The following is a 20,236-nucleotide window of genomic DNA, read 5'->3' as shown; positions in this document are numbered from 1 at the left end:
AGATAGATAGATAGACAGACAGACAGACAGACAGACAGACAGACAGACAGACAGACAGACAGATAGATAGATAGATAGATAGATAGATAGATAGATAGATAGATAGATAGATAGATAGATAGATAGATAGATAGATAAACAAACAGACAGACATACGGATGGATGGACGGACGGACGGACGGACGGACGGACGGACGGACGGACGGACGGACGGACGGACGGACGGACAGATAGATAGATAGATAGATAGGCAGACAGAGCAGACATATAGATAGATAGATAGATAGATAGATAGATAGATAGATAGATAGATAGATAGATAGATAGATAGATAGATAGATAGAGCAATGACATCATCTAGAGTGGCCGCTGACCCACATGTCTTTGTCGACACTCTTTTAAAGTTTTATTGCCAGCAGAACACACCACAGCCATGAAATAAAGACAAACAGACGAATGTTCCTCTAAACCTAAAACAATAAAAGCCCTTTATAAGAACACAATGTGTTCATGGTTTAGTTTTCTATGACCTAAGCTGTCGTGCAGGACTGTAGATTGAGAAGGACTTTGAACAAAACTACCAGTCATTACCCTCATAATATCTACCAGATGCTGAGAAAGACCTTGGAAACCAGGTGCTGAAAGAGCACAGCTTCTCCCAGTACCGTTTCTGCTAACAGAAGACTCGCAGGTAGAGTTCATGCACACGTCTCTGTATCAGATAGTGTGCTACATTATCTCTTCTGTGGATATAAAGCACAGAAAAACTTTGATCTCGGATCAGAGAATAAACATGAACAAAGAAAAGCAGAACAAATAAAGAGAAAGAGAGGTTTTCCATGAATCCGACTGATTGATATAGTGAGAAGCCGTAGAGCCTCCTGTTTAGCACATCTGTTTCACTCAACACAGAAGTTACGACGCAAACAAGCCATATGTATATATATATATATATATATATATATATATATATATATATATATATATATTATAGTATTCATCCATAAATACAAGGATGTGTTGGACAAGGCATAAGATTTTATTAGTTTAGATTTTCCTTTTAGCCATCTGGAGCTCAATCTCTGAAGAAATAAATAAATTAACTTATTAAAAAATGAGATGTATTTATGAAATCCACTGGATTTCTCATGTTTGACTTCACCCTGGTAACTTTAGGAATACGTGAACACCACATGTGGGAAAAAAAAGAAGCTTCTAGTGAAATCCAGAACATTCCAATACGTTTCAATGATGTTTAGGTCTGGTGGTTTATGGTTAACACCAAAATCCCTTGATTTCATTGTGGTGTAATTCTAGGAATAAGAGAACACCACAAGGAAAATATATATATTTTTCTTTCTTTGCAAAATGAAGTTGGTGGGAACTCAAAAACTTTCCATTAAGTTTTAATGATGTTTCGATCTAGTGATTTCTGGTTGACATGCAGGACCTTTGACCTGGTGTAACAGTAGTATGGGAAAATCACAAGATATTTGGACATTGGGTGTACCAAGTCATTTCTTGTTCACCATACTGTATAAACCCAGGCCGGACAGTTATCAGACAACATGTTAGAGTAAATCCCGTAGAACCCCCATCAGCCATGGTGCAAAAAGTGGTTTTGGTCTATATAGCTAAATTTGCACTTCATAACAACTGTGAGTAACAACTTTTTTTTAATAACTCATCAGTTTAAATTATATTAAACCTTAAAGTTCTGCAAAATTAGCATAGGGCGTGGCCACTTGAGTGACAGGTGGATTGCCACTGTTGTCACTACTAGCCGTTAGTCTGCTGTCTTTTAGGCGTCACGTCACCTCAGATAATCCCGCCTCTTTGCCCATTTTCAGTTATCCGGGAGTGACACACAGCAGCCAAGATGGTGACGGCCGGCTCCGCCCACTTTAGGCTTCAAAAATGCTCTTCAGAAACCTACGAGTGATGCCACGGACACTAAGTCCATATTTTTTACAGTCTATGGTCTATCTTGTTATTGAGCTAAACGGCACTATCAGCAGTGTGGGCGGTGTCGAATGTTCGCTAACAGTATATCGCTGGACACGTATTTGGAGTTTCGTTTTAACCCTAAGCGAAGAACTCCACAGTGAGTATATCGAGGCTTTAAGAGCACAGAGGGTGGTGGCTCTGTAGTAGAAACTAGTTATAATTCACAACAATGTGTTCTCACTCAAATACACAGACCGTTTAAACATCAGAAAGCTAGGGAATTATTCTAAATGAACAGCAGGTTATTAAAGTAAAACCAAGGCCAAGAAAAACAAGTATACAGAGACACCCTCTAAACTTTATAACCGTTAGCACATGAAAAGAGAAACACAAGCTGGTGTTTTTCTCTCAGTGTCACCACTCATTACCATACAGTTTCAATGGGTTTGAAGGACCTGAAATGCCAAATTTGTTCCAGAATTCTGGTGTACATTTCAGCCAAGTACTTAATTCTCTATGTTTCTGATGTTTGCCCCCCCAACAATCTGTTCTCATATTCCTACTTCCCCAGTTTGTTACTAAGAAACCATTGGAGCTTCAAAAAAGTTCTACTCTGTTTATCCAAGTTTAGGATTAAACTAAAAACCAACACAAACCACATTTACACAACATTTCATACTCACAGAGGTTTTCGAAACAAAGATGGTTAACTAAAATACCCCATTTGAAATAAACTTTTAATTTAAACGGGCAAAAATAACCCCTGAAGCTTCAAACCAAGGTCAGATTGGCATGTCTTTGTCAACATTTTCAGTTTCAATGATATTCGGGCAGAGCAGACAGATGTTTTGGAGGGCAGGGCGGGCGTCCGTAGACAGCGGGTCATGTAGTTTGCAGTAGCAGACCTGTGCCACATCACTGCTGGGCTCTGGACGGGGTCTCATGGGTCGGCTCTGGGCAGTATGCCAGCTATGCTCCCCTAATTGTGAAAGTGGAACACTCGCTGGTCATTACTAAAATTCGGCGTGTTGCGCAGAGGGAACCTGCAAATTGTGAGGCACCTGCTACTTGTCTCTATAGCCGACTGCCAGCTACCTGATGACTAATGCGAAATTCCAGGGAGATTCAAGTGCATTGACAGAAATGCCAATTATGATCACAAAACCCTTGTAGCGATGTTCTATTCAATTCCAACTCGGTGTAGATTGCATTTAACAATTATTTCAAAGATTAAGGTCTAGACACCAGTGAGCAACAACAAGGTGACAATGGCAGTAAAGATCTTCCTGAGAATAATAATGTACCTTAATTAAACCTCTTGTGCCTTTACAGTTATTGCAGGTAACGCTCAAGAAATGTGTGTTTTAAGTCCGAAGTTTTGACAAAATAAAAGAGTTACAAACTATTTTTGGAATCATTCCAGATGTAGTGGGTTGTGGATAACTTTGCTTTGACTCTTCTGTCCGGTTCCTTATAACTTCAGGGATTGAGACCTGTAGATCTGTCAAGTCTTTAACATTCACTGCAATCCAAATCCAGACAAGATGGAGGTGTTTGTGGTCATCATCTTGCTGAAAAATAAAGTAATTGCTCCTGACGGGCCACTGTCGTGCAGAGTTTAGCTCCAATCCTAATTAAACCAACATGTTCTCATTCCCAACTGGACGCTTGGTCATGATGCTTTTTGGACCCTTGGTCAGGACATCTTGGCATCACTTTTAACACAAAGGGTAACCCTTTAGCTGTATTTCGCTGTATTACCCTGCGACATGCAAGGTACTCCATTGCTTTCCATTAGAGCCATACACAGATGTTATGGGCAAAGGAATTTTATTGTCATGACTAAATTAAATATTGGCCATAAATTTTGCCATTACGACATACACCAACCACTACCCCTTAACCTAACCATTTTATATATTACTGTTACGTCCCCGCGTGGTGGTGCATGCCTGTGTGTCTCTCTCTCTCCCTCGGTCTCTTTCTCTGACACATTCTCAGGTTCGCTCCACCTCGAGTCTGCTGGAGGGCTATCATTCGCTACCATTGTGTGACGTCACCTCCTCCGCAGCCAATCAAGCTTCCCGCCAGCGGTTAAAGGGACGCTGAAAGAACGCGACGAGGCAACTTGTTTTCTGCCGCTCTGCTTTGGTGTTGTTTTGCTCGCCTGTTATTCTTTTTCTGTTGCCATCTCGTTTTTGAATATTAGTATGACACTTTCCCTTTACGTTCAGTTTTTCCCTTTTGAGAAGTGTTTTGAGAAGCTTTTGAGAAGCTTTTGAGAAGTGTTTTGAGAAGCTTTTGAGAAGTGTTTTGAGAAGCGTTTGAGAAGTGGAAAGAGGACAGTTACATGTCACGTGACTTACATACTACAAACACGTAGGTAACTCGATGTATATACACCCCAGGTAAGAATGTGAATGCCACCTCCTGTATGTTTTGTTTGTTAGTTAGAGTACTTTAGTTAGGGCGCCTGGCGCTGAAGATTTGTTGTCTTTTCTTTTCTTTTGTTTACTAGTTAGATTAGAGGTTTAACAATAAGTTAGATTGAGTTTTGTTTTGTTCTTTTTATTTCTTTGGCTTCACGAACCAAGTCCCCTTTTTCCTCTCAGGTTATTTATTTATCTAAAATCTTTTGATCTGTAGAGTTTTTGTTTACTTTTTATTACATATTTTCACTATTATTATTATCATTATTGCTATTAATCATCGTTTTGGATAATTGTTTCATTTCTGTATAATAAATTATCTTTCTTTCACATTTATTCGTAACGTTTTGTCTCTTGCCACCCCTAATCACAATGCCCTTTTGATCACAACCTCAATGTTACCCTTTGTTGACTTTATGTCACGAGGGTTCGTAACATTTAAACAATATAAAACACATGATATAACAGGCAGATACAATTATAGTCATAATTAATTCAAAAAGTACAATTATCCTAAGTGTTCCGGGTCCAAACGGTTGATTTGTGTGAGGAACAGACCCAAAAGTGACCATCGTCTCTATCTGCTGTGAAGATCAAATTCTGTACACACATTCAAAAATTGCCACCGGAAGAAGTGTTATGTCAGATTTGATAGTGAAATCCCATTTGTTCTTGTGTGTTTCTTGTGACCGATTGTGTGATGCTAAAGAGTCGGGTGTATTTTTTTAATGAGATATGACTGTGTGTGTTTATGGAGTAGGATCATTTTCAGCAATTAAAACCTTAAGCTTCACTCTGTCCTTCACTCTGTTGCCTTTTATTTTGTTGAGAAGTGGTTTGGTTTAGGGTATCATTTCTACTTTTACAAATGCATGCAAAGAAATAAACAAGTCTTACTCTGATGCATAAGCCAAAAAAAAAAACAGAATGGAGAATGGATGGAGTACCCAGTCGAAAAATCACCCTACAGGGGTACCCTGTGCATTAAAAAGTGACACCAAGGGGTCCTGACCATGCATCTATATGTCATGAGTTGGGAGCGAAACTCTGCAGGACATTGGCCCTCCAGAAGCAGGATTGGACAACCCTGATCTTAGTGTGGGCAGTAATGGCCATGCTGCTTGTGCTTTATTGAGCTGTCAATAGTTGATCAATTCACACATCAGAATACTGCTTCTTTCATGGTTGACGGGGGAAAACAGACAAGCATAATGTATAATGCATCTCCTTAGCCTCGCAGTTGGTTGGACCAACAGGGGTGAAAACTCATCAGTCCACCAGACCAACTTTTACTCTTCAGACTTCTGTTTTTGTGTGTGTTTATGTTCACTCGTGTAAGTCATGCTAAGCAACTAAGTTTGTTTTACACAATATTCTCTAAAAGGCTTGTCATGAAAAATCTTCTAGAGTTTGTCAGATGAAGTCAAACATGATTTTGTTTGGTCTAATTCAAACTGTTTGATGATCTAAATGTATTTGATCAATATGTCTGGATTGCTCCAGATTCATAGTTGTTTTGTAAAGGCCGGAATACACTACACAACTTTTCCCCACATCTTTGTCACAATTTGCAGTCTAAGCCAAGGAGACAGTAGTTGCTGAAAGTAATCCTTTCCAAGGGTACCAGGGGTATCAACCATGTTTGATATTTTGAGCTGATTTTAGAACACAGTGTTTCTCCTAGCAACAAGGTACATGTTTCTACATGAATTTGTGTTTGGAATGACTTAAATAAAATCTGGTAGTGTATAATCTACCTGTTTAGTGTACAGAATGATGTCCAGTTTTCAAACCATTTTCGAAGTCAGCAAGTGTATGACACCTAGTATGAATAAATAAATGTGCTACATTGTAAAGGAAATTAAAACATTTGTTAATTGGTCTCACAGTCAGGAATTGGCCTGACTGACAATCAGTAAAATGTAAAGCGACCGAACACAGTTAGGGATGTGCCACTTAGGAATGGGTAAATGTGAGTATTTCTGATATAACTCAAATTAAATATACAGGTGTGCTCAGGGATAACTTCTGAAAGAAAACTCGAAGTTCGAAGATTCATTGCCAGGACTCTTTCGCAAATCCAGCAACAAGTTCTTCCTCAAAAATGCTCATCTTAGCAGCCTAGGAACTTGCACGCAACGTCATTTTCTAGTAGATCAGAGAACAGCCTGTGAGCATGGCATCCAAAAACAGGCAGAAGTGTACCTACACCTTTGACTAGTACAGTGACAAATCCGTGCCCTGACCTTCTTCTTGACACCCTGACATCATTCATCAGGACAGCTTGTCACCTAAAGACGGTGTACTGATCCAGTTCTTCTGGTCCAGACTTTGACACACACCTCTGTAACAACCCCTCACTCCCTTCGTTTTTCCACACCCCTCCCTCCGCATAATACTATTATTAGACATGGCTCTGGTTATTTTTTATAGCGACCACCGTAGGTGCCAAATTGCCATTTAAGAGTGTCCCTCTGGGTTCCCTCTTCTTGTTGTTATTTGATGGTGACAGGCTCCTTTGTTAAGGAGAGCTTTCCCTTAGCCCACTTAGCTTAGCGCTTTGACAGCTCCACAATAGAAGCCTTTTCTCCAGCGAGCTGCCAGGCGACCAGATGTAGGGGGAGGAGGGGAAGCACTCTCGAGAGGAACCGTGTGTGTGTGTGGGTAATGACAGGGTGGGCGACTGTCACCCTTGTACTCTATGTCAACATTGACGCGCTGGAATTAATATTCAGAGGTGAACAGGGAACAGGGTTCTGATCTAGCAAAGCTATGAGTATATATGTATGAATATTGCTAACAGAGGGCAATAAATGTAAGTTTATGACAGGATTTTATATTGAGTTTGAGGGCAGTATAGCTCTTAATAGAACAATAAACAAAAGCTCTCCCCTTACACAAACAATGACCCCTATCCGTTAGCTTTACGGCGCGGCACCTTGTTTAAAGTGCGAAACTGTTAATGTGAAGCACAAAAAGTGGGATTTTTTTCCTGACATTCACATGTGAACCAGCATATTTGCGGTTCCTTCCGAAGCCTGATAGGAGAACGTTTCCATCACTTCCTGAGGGTCCCTGAGAAACCCCGCTTCTGGTAAAGCTGTTACTGTGGCCCATTAGGAAATGAATCCTGGTCTTATAAAAGAATCCACAGCGGCCTTCGAGTCACCGTTTCAATCAAAGGCAAGAACATGAAAATGCACTTGGACTTGCATGGCAGTAAATAAACACAGTGTTTTTCTCCTGGGAAGACGAGAGCATGCCGGCATTGCCCTGAGACTCAGCAGCGCTCCAGTTCTGTCAACACTATGCACGTCTCGAAAGCAACTCAAGAGAGAAGGTCCCCAACGCTGCTACTGTTACCCAACTGCCAAATACATCCACGCCAGCTCTCACTCGCAAAAAGTACTATGGTAATACCATTGTTTACAAAGGGACCCTAATAATATCACGGTTTATAAGACCAACAGTACCATTGTATTCGGTAAAGTACCTAAGAGCACTATGCAAATACCATGCTATGAAATAATAGGTATTCAGTACCATAGTAAATATCTGGTAGTAGCATGGTTTTACCACAGATACTATCAGTGTCCTGACATAGCACGTTTTGTAAAGGCTGTTTATGTTTAAGAGCATTGTCAGTCGACACGATGTCAGCAAACCTAACATACACAATGATCAAGAGTGTTTTTGATTGGCTAAAAACCTACACCCCTGACTCTTTTTACCAAGTACAACAAATTTAGAGTTTCCCCCCCCCTGTGAATGAATAAATGAATGAATAAATATATAAATGTTAAAGTTTAAAATAAAAAAATAAAAAATCAATTTTACAGTTTTCTTCACACACTAACAAACAAACAAATAAATATTGTCCATAGCCACCAGTAAATATATATATATATAAATAAATCAATTCCATAGTCCCCAGTAAACAATTAAGCAAGTAAATAAGTAAAAAAAAAAAAAAAAAAATATATATATATATATATATATATATATATATATATATATATATATATATATATATATATATATATATATAAATATATAAACGATAATGATGTTAAATTATTTTAAATAAATAAATTAGTGTCCATAGTCTTCTTCAAAAATAAACAAACAAACAAACAAACAAACAAACAAACAAAAGTGTCCATAGCCTCCAGTATGTAATCAAGTAAACAAACAAACACAAAAAAGTTTTCATAGCCCCCAGTACGTAAACAAACAAACAAATAAATACAAATATTCCATAGTTTTCCCCATGAATGAATGAATGATTAAAAAAAAAAATTATGTTGTTGAGTTTTAAATAAAATAAAAATAAAAAATAAGTGCAATTGTCCATAGTTCTGTAAAAAAAAAAAAAATAAATCTGCTCCCAAAGTAAAAGTAGTGCATGCAAATAATAAAAAAATAGCACTACACACACAACTCAGAATTAATTCAAAGAATTAGTGCCGTCTTGGCTGCCGAAGAAACAGTCTCCACTGTAGGAATGAAACACACTGAGATTGAACAGGCACACACACACACACACAAAAAACTCTTGGGAGTGGAAAAGAACACATAGCAGTGGGAAGTGCAAAGGCAACACCCCTCTCCTCCTGTCCTCCACCCTAGGAAAACTTTGATTAAGGAGCCCCTGATGGACGAGTGCTGCACAGGGCTGTTTCTACCTCCAGCCTGCCCCATTCATCCTCACACTGTCTCGCTCTGTCCAGAGGCTTATTTACCTTGGCTCGCAGCCACTTCCGACTCAGATTCAGAGCTGACTGGAGTGTCACATCAAGAGTCTATGTTAATGTTTGTGATGAAAAAGCACCTCCCCCCACCTCGCGTCTGGGTTCCCTCTCTCCTCTCCTCAAGAGCAGGGATTCTGTTGTCTGTGTTTATCTTCACCGCTGAGGGAATGTCATAGTCTTTCAGAAGTGCTGTCTAAAAGGGATAAAAGAAAGTCCTTGCATGCCGTGAATTCAAATGTATGCTTGGACATGAAGACATCAGGAGTGTTTTATATGGAGAGAGAAAAGAAAAGAAAGGATGTAGGCCTATGGTGATTTGTTTTCAAACCTGTTAAATATGTCACATCATCAATAATAATGTATGTGTGGCTATCCCAGAGGAACAATGCATTGCTCAAAATTAGTTAGATTGAGTGTATTAATTATAAATTCCCAATTCGCTCAGCTGGGTTCTTATTGGGTTTCATTTTAATTTCGACTGTATCAGATGTTTTAATGAAAAACACAAATATGAAAATCTGAAATAAATTATATTATATTATATTATATATTTTATTACATTACATGACATTATATTATATTATATTATATTATATTATATTGTTTTTCTTATGTCAAAGTATCTTATGCTCACCAAGGCTGCATTTATTTGATCAAAAATACAGTAAAATCAGTAATAACGTGACATATTATTACAATTCAAAATAGTTGTTTTCTATTTTTTTTATTTCTGGGATGCAAAACGGTGATACAATTTTTTTGAAGAAAGTTCAAAAGAACAGCATTTAGTAGTATGAAGTATGAAGTATTATTATCAATGTTTTTAGATTCACTTTTGGTCAATTTAATGCATCCTTGCCTAATTAAAGTTTTTTTTTTTTTTCTGTATCTAAGAAAATCGTACTGACCCCAAACTTCTGAACGGTGGTGCATTGTGATTTTCTCTTATATAGAAGGGTTTGCATGGAGTTCGTCCTCTTCTGTGAGAATGCTTGCCACAGTGCGGTCTGAACTCTTAATGCAGATCTGAGGCTGTCTGATGAACCTCTGACTTTGAGGTTGCAGGAGTTGAGAGCATCTTGGCATCATTAGAAACCAAAGCTGAAGACCATCCACAACTCTTTCCATCAGAAGAGAGCACTTACCGCTCTCCTATGCCCTTCTTTCTGATGACTAATTAAGCCTAATCAATTACAGTTTGATGACTCTCTGAGTTGTATAATGCTGTATAATGTGTGAGTTGAATGGAGTAATCAGACAGGCCTTTGTGTACTGTATGATAATGTGCTATGATTGAAAATCCTATCTCTAGATATCATATAGGATGCACAACACAACGTTTCTGGCTTAGATAAAGTACGCTACAGGTGAATTGGGTAAAAAAAAAAAAACTAATGGATATTTCCATGCTTTTCTCAGTTGATTGATGACAGTAAAGTAAGATAATTGTTTTGATTTATGAAGTTAATCATAAGTTTCCTGATATAAAATGTTTAAACGTGTAATTGAGTCAGTATCTAATTTGATATGACTAGTTTGCATACATTTCCAGAAGAGAAATCTGATCATTAGATTAAGCCTCAACTTAATCTATTTTTATCACTTCATAAATGAAAAAATACTGTGAACAGCCAGTAAAAAAAAAAAATCACCATGTTTTTAGGCATAAAATGTTAAATGCCTAGTTTTGTCATGCAACTCTAGATGGTGCAGGCTAATTGGCCCTCAACGCAGCTGATGATATTTACAGCGTTAGCTACACGGCACACACTGATTGGTTCATGTCACATCAGTTTCGTTTAAGGCATTCCGTTTACGACAGTGGTAGACCAACCGCAACAGACTGGGCCATCTGACCAATCAGAGCAGAGTAGACCAATCACAACAAACTCATCTGACCAATCAGAGCAGAGTAGACCAATCACAACAGACTCATCTGACCAATCAGAGCAGAGTAGATCAATCACAACAGACTCATCTGACCAATCAGAGCAGAAAAGACCAATCACAACAGACTCATCTGACCAATCAGAGCAGAGTAGACCAATCACAACAGACTGGACAATCTGACCAATCAGAAAAGAGTAGGCTCTCGGAAAGGAGGGGTTTAGAGACTGAATCTTCGAACTAATCATTTTCAGAGTCTTTGAGAAAAGAGGTGATGTGTAATGTATATTATGGGAACAATTTAAGTATTTTTTTTTTACCCTGGATGTATGTAAACCTATTGTAGGAGACCTCCAAAACAAACGTAGGAACCTTTGGAATAGCTAATAAGGGCAATTTAAGTGAAGGTGCTGGTCAAATAAAAACACACATAGATATTCATAAATACAAAATTCCAGTCAACTTAATGGTATGTAACACCATAATAATATCCTCAAGCAGAACATCCCTGAGAATATCTAATCTACCAGTAGAGGCTATCCTTGGCTTGTTTGACACTGGCCCACATTCTCTGGTGTGCTCTCACAGACGGTGGGAAAAGCGGCAGTTGAGTGTGACTAATATCAGGCTCCGAGTAAATTACACCGCTGATCACCGCCACTCTCAAGGAGGTTACAAAATGGCCGATCTGCCGAGGACAAGTGCCGTTTTACGACTTCTCACCACGGTAAACTTCAAATTAAAGCCTCTGTACTATCCACCCTAATGGATGATAGTGGCACAAGTGGGAGAGATTCAAGTGCTAAAGGTTTATAAGATGGCACATCTGAATCCTCCATGTTAGTCTTGAGGTATCGGTGTGGTAGAGTGAGGAATATTACTGCCTGAGGTTGTGCGCGTTAACAACACTAACTGAATATGTTACATCTAGTCAAGACCGTGCATCCATAAGTGGATCCAATTAAACTGTGCATTGTCCCGTCAAAGAAATAAATCTAGACTTAACTGAAAATGAAATCTCGTTCTTGCTCGTGTTCAATTCAAGCATAGCGCATAGGCAACGGACTGGTTCTCGCATCCGTTGTCCCCCCTTGACATTCAACAATGCAAAGGCTTCTTGATATCATGTAACATATCTGTCAACACGATATTTCCTGATATTCATTTCTGTCTCCACTACAATTCAAACATTCAGGCTAAGTTCATGCACTCAGCTCTCGAGGACAAAGCCAGTATTGACAGAAATGTCCTTGGCCCTGAGGGCTGCATCTCTAAACATTTGGACTGGTTAAATCATTTAAGACCTTTCAAATATCTGGCACATATTTGAGTGGAATACAAGCGGGGTGATTTTGAGCAGAAGCAAAGGAATAATGGAGCAGTGTATGGAGACAGTGGGATATGCGAACGGCATGCAGTAAACATGAAGAGCAGCGCTCAAGGCTTGCTCTGGGTCTCTGGAATGAAGAGAAAACGACATATCAGAGACTGGGGCCAGATCAGCAGATAACTGCAGCCTTTAAGTGGCTTCCACGAGTAAACAATGCTGCATTCCTCCAGCTATTGTTTGCAGTATCACCCCATCGCTGCCTCTCCAAACCAACACACACACACTTTCATTTGTTTGACTTTGTCATATCTGTTTAGAAATCTGCTTTTGAACAGATTCTTACACATGTTGGCACCACTAAGGCTTAGTACTTTTTTTGATATTCATAGAATTTTTTTGCTTTATTTTTTTTATATTTTTTTTATCTATGATTAGTATCAAGTGAATCACTCATGGTATTAAACCCAATCTGTGTCTTAGCACAAAGCAAAAATGGCTTTCAGTCGTAAAATAAAATATAGTAAAAACAAATCTGTAAACCATGCTTTCTAGCACCAATTGCCAAGTTTCCATCCACTTTTTTTCTCTTATTGATAAAGTAAAAATGCAGAAAAAAACAGTTAACTTTCATAATAACAATTATTTAACTGTATATGCCTACCACTTTCAAAGGTTATGTCTGTCACAAAACTACAGCTCACTCTCTGACGTACCTGATGATTTTGGCTGTTATGTTGAAACACTAAATATAACACAAAAAATTTCTAACCTCCCCAATTCAATGTTTTTTTTTTTAGTGACTCGTCACATCTACATTTTTCAATTGGCCCAAGTGAAATTCTGCAAATTGAACAAATTAAATTAGCAGAATTTCACTTGGGCCAATTGAAAAATTTAGATGTGACCAGTCACTAGAACATTTTGAGTTGGGGAGGTTAGAAGTTTTTTACAGTGAATGGTAGAAGATGAGAAAATAGTGAAATTGCAACTGGAAGTCTAATACACAAGCGTAAAGAACTCGGACATTCGGTGTCATAAATATGCCTATTGCCATAAACTTTCTGCAGATGCAAACGAAGCGCAAACCTCACAAAAGCCCTACACACCTTTTGTTAGATTTACGCTAATTAGTGAGAAAATCGTAACTTACATGGATTATATATATTTTAGTATGTTCTTGGTCTTCATATCTCATGCCATTTTTCTTTCTCAAGTAATTTTATTTTGTTTTTAGGATTTTATAGTTCTGAATATACCTTGCAGAACAGGAAACTATATTTTTAAAATAATCACTGTATTAACAATGTGGGTTAATATTACAATTCTAAAAACAATATCTGATCATCCAAGTTCCTTTAATTGGTACAATTGTACAGCATGAACACCAGATTTGTTTTTCTCTGAACACAAATATTGCAATGTATAATGTTCCACTTACGATGCCTGAACAAAATGAGGCAAAAATGACATGACAAAAATGTTGACTTAAGTTAAGTATTAAATCATTTGTATCCTCTTCAGTCGATGCCATATCACAGACATTGAATAAGGTGTCATTAAATATGTCTGAGAAAGTCTAGGAAAGGGTTAAAGTGAAGTGTTTGTTTGTGAAGGCCGCCGTTTCCCCTCCAGTGTTTCACTGGGAAATTATTTTACAGGGGAACAAAGCAAAGACTATGAACATAGTCCACCCAGAGAGACTCCCTCAAATAATTCATTAAATGAATACTCACGACTTCTGTGGTATTGGCTTGGTTGCCGGCTTGTTAGGAACATTGCAGCGTTCTGCGAAAAAGAATTTCACGGAAATATTAGAGATCAGATAAAGTGCATATGTCAAAATACCAGGAATATGGCACATGAAGCAACATGTCAATAACACAGCATTCCATGTCATTGGAAATATGAAGTGTATGGCGCTTTTTTTTTTTTTTTTTTCAGTAATACATGGCAATGAATTTAGCATTAGCTTGACGTGTAGAAACAAGATGTTCCTTACTTCCATTGAATCCTGAGGTCACGTGCTGGGAATCCTGCAATAGAAAGAGAAAGACAGATGTAGTGAAAGACAAAAATGAATACAAATAAATAAATAAATAAATAAAGTAAAAAAATAAAATAAAAAAAATTTGTAAAAAAATATTTAAAATAAATAAATAAAATTAATAATAAAATCAAGCATGATAACATCTGACTGAAAAAAAAAAAAATCAGTGCTACATTCTGTGCATTAACTCACATGGAGCAGCCACAGATGGGAAATAGTTCTGCTGATAGCTTTAATTGATTTTACACTAATACAATTAGAGCAGGCACACAAATCACACTTGAGCGGTGCGGTGGAGAGACGTCTGCTCCCGCTGATGGCACATTACATCAGGATTTATAGAGTCAGCGTATTATTAGCAGTGTCATCCAGGCCCACTTATGAGATTCAGACCATGTCCTATTAAGAGACAAACAGCGGACGCCATTGCAAAGAGAAAAGAGCATCATGGGATTTGAAGGAAACTTGAGTGTAAAGTCCAGAGTTTAAACAGGCCTGATATTTCAATTTGGAATATCATTCTCAAACTCTGCGGGATTATTCTCACAGGTAAAGATACTGTGATGTGTGATGAAATGGTTTAACCTTTTCTGTAATACACATGGACAGAAGAATAACTGGCTAAATAGAGTTTTTGTTCTCAAAGTTACATTAGAAGCAACATGGGTCACGCTTTGCTTAAGCCAAGGCAGCTGAGAGGTAAATACATTCTGACATCATGCTAATGACATCGCAAATCCTTCCAACATCTCAGGACGCCTGTCACATGACATCAGGTGAAGAGTGATACATGGACTTTATGACAGCAGTCCAAAGTCTGGTCGGACAAGAAAACACCAATCACTTGGACATTTTATCAGAATTCCTCATAGTTTAAAGATTGTGTGAGGCCATGGGAAAGAATGTTACTAAAGTATTTAAATGAGCAAAATTAAACTCATGATAAAGCTAACGGTCTCAAACCATAAACTATAAACCGGAAGTGCGTAAAATTACACGAGAAGCCAGTTTTAAATGTATTTTTGTTCCCTTTATAGTTTTCATTTAACAAATATTCCTTGTATAACAACTAATTATAAGAGCCATATAGCCCTGTGCTTCGAAATGTAGCGACCCATGTTCAAGTCCCGGCTTGGGAACTTTTCCCATTCCCCAAATGTTAAATAAAAGGAGTTATGTCAGGACAATCATCCACGACCTCAAATTAGAGGAGTCAAACTTTATATAAAATAGCTGATTAGAGATCATGGTACATTCAGTGGTTGAAAATGGCTAAAACTACTTTTACGATACAAATCTGAACAAATTACTGGCTAAAGAATAACTCTGGGAGAGTGAGCAAGAGAAACATACAGGCCTATCGTGTAGTAGCCTATCATATCGTACAAGGTTTATATCATTTAAATAGACATATCAAGTATTAATGTGTATGATGTAGTATTTTAGTTGATATTACTCTTGGCAATATCTGATTTCTCAGAGAAACAATGCAGTTATTTTGCGCCCGTTTCGTACCTAGAGTTTACACTCATTCACCTCAGTTATTATAGAGTAGTGATTTCAGAGGTTTATGTAAAATAGCATGCTATCCCTGCTCACCTAGCAAACACATTATTCGGTAGAATTCGTTATTTGTTTATAAGCCATTATCCGCGCCTTTCCACATAAGTTAATCAGCTTTGAGGACATCCCAACTATTTACACTATGTTTGTGTGTGCCTGTATTTTTATGCTTGTTAGTGTATTGCATTGTTAGCTTAGCAACATGCTAACATCCAATTGTACCAAAAATACGACATAAGTGCGAGTCTTCGATGGCGTGGAAGTTGCTGCTTATTTAGAGCGTTCCAATGAGCTAGGGCTAATGAGGCAGTGGACAGCTCACTGTTTTTGAACAGAGCCAGAGCCAGATTGAAGAATATCAATGTGGCGAGCAGAACGAGGACGGCACGAGGCCGGTGGCGTGTTTACTGATGAGCGACACATGCGCAGACGCACCGGTCTCGTATCTCGAGGCCAGGCCTGTTCCTCTCTCCCTCTCCGCTGTCGTTGCTCCTTTTTTATGCTTCCGCTCCTCCGTGAGAGATACGAGACCCGTGCGTATCTGGAGATACGAGACCAGTAATCACGCCACCGGCCTCGTGCTGTCCTCCCACGGCCCTCGACCTGCTCGCCACAATCACCGGCTTGCCTTTTAAAAACCTATCATTAGCAATATAATTTTATGTCATGATACTCTGCAATGTTGACGATGAGGTCCATTTATATAAAAAAAGTTCAAAGTGCACAGAGAGAGAGAGAGAGAGAGAGAGAGAGAGAGAGAGAGAGTAGAGAGAGGAGAGAGGAGAGGAGAGAGAGAGAGAGAGAGAGAGAGAGAAGAGAGAGGAGAGAGAGAGAGAGAGAGGAGAGAGAGAGAGAGAGAGAGAGAGAGAGAGAGAGAGAGAGGAGAGAGAGAGAGAGAGAGAGAAGAAAGAGAGAGAGAGAGAGAGAGAGATCACCCACCTTTGAAGGGATGGGAAACTTGGTCTGTTCAGCTTTGCCTGGTGTGTGGATGGCAGTGAGAGGTGGAGGCCAGGAGTGGGTCATCTCCTACATTAGAACAACAATAACACAATATTAGTTATTCATTTGATAACCAGACAGACAGACAGATGGATAGATAGATAGATAGATAGATAGATAGATAGATAGATAGATAGATAGATAGATAGATAGATAGATAGATAGATAGATAGATAGATAGATAGATAGATAGATAGATAGATAGATAGATAGATAGATAGATAGATAGATAGATAGTAGATAGATAGATAGATAGATAGATAGATAGATAGATAGATAGATAGATAGATAGATAGATAGATAGATAGATAGATAGATAGATAGATAGATAGATAGATAGATAGATAGATAGATAGATAGATAGATAGATAGATAGATAGATAGATAGATAGATAGATAGATAGATAGATAGATCCCTCCGAAGAGAGCTTATTTATTAAACCCTGTTCCAAGAAAACTACCATCTTGCCTAATGACATCACACGCAGGAATACCGTGAAATCTCCAGGGCAAGTATGGCACACTCTCTCCCAAGAAAACCTGTGTTATTACATTCCAGAAAAATGCACACAAAAATCCGTTCATTTCTCCGAGCTTCAGTGGGGGCGAGGCATGCCGGTGGAAGCTTTGAGTTGCAAATGAAATTTATTAAAAGCAACGGAGCGTTGCTCCTGGAGCCAAACAAGGTTATCCAAACACGAGAAGGCCGGATCAGAGACTGTTTACCTCGTATGCTTCTTGGACAGCTCAGCTATACATCCTACACATATATCTCTGTTCACATGGGAAACATTTCGTTCAGACAACCTTCAGTGTTCTTAGAAATATTAGAAAAGTGCTACATTTGATTTACATACTAAACACGAATGATGCTTTTCTGTTTTTCCCTTCCTCTTTATGATAATTGTGTCTTTACTTGAAATATCACAAAGGCCCCAAGAGTATTTAAATACTTACACAAGCAAATACTTAAGATGTATGAATGTATTAGCATCACATAGCAAGATATCCAAGTAACATTTATTTCAAAGGAGGTGCACTTTCAAACAAAAGATTTCACAAAAAGACGTGTTTGTTTTCAAATAATAAAATATTAGATATACCACTGTTCAAAACGAAGACAACAGTGTTATGAACTGACTTCATACAGGTACTAAAAATCACCAGTTGATGTAAAGTTATTATGGCTCAGAAAAGGGAAATTCGTTCTGAGAAAAGCGTCTGCAGCATTAATGCATTGTTACATTGTATCCAATGCAAAGACATTCATAAACTTCAACTCTATGCACAGCCGGAACATCTCAGTACATGTGTCACTGTGTGTTAAGTGGTTGAAGTGTGTGTGCATGCTCTCATCACAGTGACACGCTGCACCAACATTCATGATCTGCTCAGGATCCACTGTATAAAGTCTGACAATAAATCACTAAAATAAAAAAAAACTGATTTTAATCCAGTTTATCATCATTGATGCAGAACATTTGTCATTTAGATATTCACAGCCACTCTAAAATCCAGCTGCACACAACTACAGCTGCAAATCTGTTCAAGATGTTTTATGACCCTTAAGTTATGTGTGCATGAGTCTGGATCAGGAGTTTTTGCTCTTTGAGATACGTGTTGATGGCTTCGACTTTTTCTCCATGGAGAATCACTTCATCTCTTTGAGAACAGGAGATAAATGGGCTGATGGGCCTTTGTACTGTCTTTCAGAAGAACAGGGGTTTGTGCAACTGCATGCGGACATAGCTAGTCTTGTCCACAAGGTTTTTTAACTATGTATTTATTTTAAGGAAATACTACTTTTATTTAGCATGGATGCATTCAATTGTTTAAAAAAATTCAAAGTAAAAACTTTTACACTGTTGCAATAAAAAAATTCGAAAATACTGTTCTTTTGAACTTTCTATTCATCAAACAATCCTGAAATAGAATCGAAATACGCAGGATCGTGTGACACTGAAGACTGGAGTAATGATGCTGGAAATTCAGCTTTGAATTATATATATATTTGAAATATATTTAAACAAATATTTTAAATTGTAATAATATATATTTTAAATATTTAGTATTTTTGATTGAATAAACGCAGCCTTGGTGAGCATAAGAGACTTTAAAGGGGTGGTTTACTGCTTTTTTTCTTTGCATGATTGTATTTATGGGGTGCAATATAACATGTCTTCGTTTTTTTTTTTTTTTTTTTTTAGCCTTATTTTTCATAAATTTGACCTTTATTGTAAGCCGCTTTCTCCTCTGTCATTTGAACGACCGGTTGACTTCCTGATTCTATGAAACCACTCCCTCAGAAACAGGCATGGGCTCAGATTGGTTAGTTGGGCCGGTGTGTTGTAATTGGCTAAACTGCGCAGTGCACGTTGTCCGGAAACTTTATGCCCATCACCTTTACGGGCGAAAGTTGCATGTGCTCTGGTCAAATGTAAATAATGGTTTCAATACTGCCGTATCAGTTTGAGCCAGAATCAGACCCAGAAAGCGGCAATGAAGAGAGTCAAGCAGAACCTCCCCAAACACGGCTCTTACAAAACGTTTCTGAATGGTACATTTTTTTTATTATTATTATTCTATTCTACTATTATTATATAATAATTTCGATACGCTGTTACTTGAAAATGCCACTGCTGACACTTGTTAGCTTTTGAGATACGGGTTTCTCCTGATTAAACATTTAATATAACTGAATAAATGACTGAGTAATACCGCAGCTGAAGTTTGCTGTTGCGATTAAATATATATATATTTTTACTTTACACGTTTGTCTTACACACAAAATAGCATCGAACTAACTGGCTACTATAAACAAACAGCTTTGGCATTCGTTTACGTTCTTGATCAAATCGAAAAATTACTTTATAAAGTATACATGGAAAATACATTTACAAAATTAGTACATAATTACAAATTGCAGGTTCAAAATGTTTGTACGTGTTTGTCATAGACACACGAAATAGCATAATTAAGTGGCTATAACGCGAGCGCTGGCATTTGTTTACGTCCCTGATAAAACTAAAACATTAACTTACGTCTGAAATTATACATGCAAACATTTAAAATTATTAAGTCTTACTTACAGGTTGTGGCCCAACAACGGCTGCCTCTGCGTTTAAAGTTGGAACTGCTTCATGTTTTAGTCACAGTTTCTCGTTTAATCCGGCATTGAATTCGTGGAGATTCTGGAAGCTGTCTTCCGTAAAATGCGCAGCACAGAGAGCTACGATTGTAATTTTCAGGAACATAATAAAACAGAAATTGTAGCCATTGTTGA

General features: G+C 38.0%; 1 protein-coding gene across 1 annotated transcript in view; it reads right to left on the bottom strand.

Annotated features, from left to right (window-relative positions):
• The window catches only part of aff2 (AF4/FMR2 family, member 2), a 229,136-nt gene that overhangs the window by 55,718 nt on the left and 153,182 nt on the right, over positions 1-20,236 (bottom strand). The window contains exons 5-7 of the mRNA XM_079631376.1: positions 16,894-16,980; positions 14,344-14,377; positions 14,078-14,129 (exon numbers count right to left, since the gene is read on the bottom strand). Of these exons, the coding sequence (XP_079487502.1) occupies positions 14,078-14,129; positions 14,344-14,377; positions 16,894-16,980 (173 nt within the window). The remainder of the gene's footprint in view (positions 1-14,077; positions 14,130-14,343; positions 14,378-16,893; positions 16,981-20,236) is intronic.

The sequence above is a fragment of the Phoxinus phoxinus genome (genome assembly GCF_949152265.1).
Source record: "Phoxinus phoxinus genome assembly, chromosome: 12".
In the NCBI taxonomy this organism is placed as follows: domain Eukaryota; kingdom Metazoa; phylum Chordata; class Actinopteri; order Cypriniformes; family Leuciscidae; genus Phoxinus; species Phoxinus phoxinus.
This window is presented reverse-complemented; position numbering and strand designations above follow the sequence as displayed.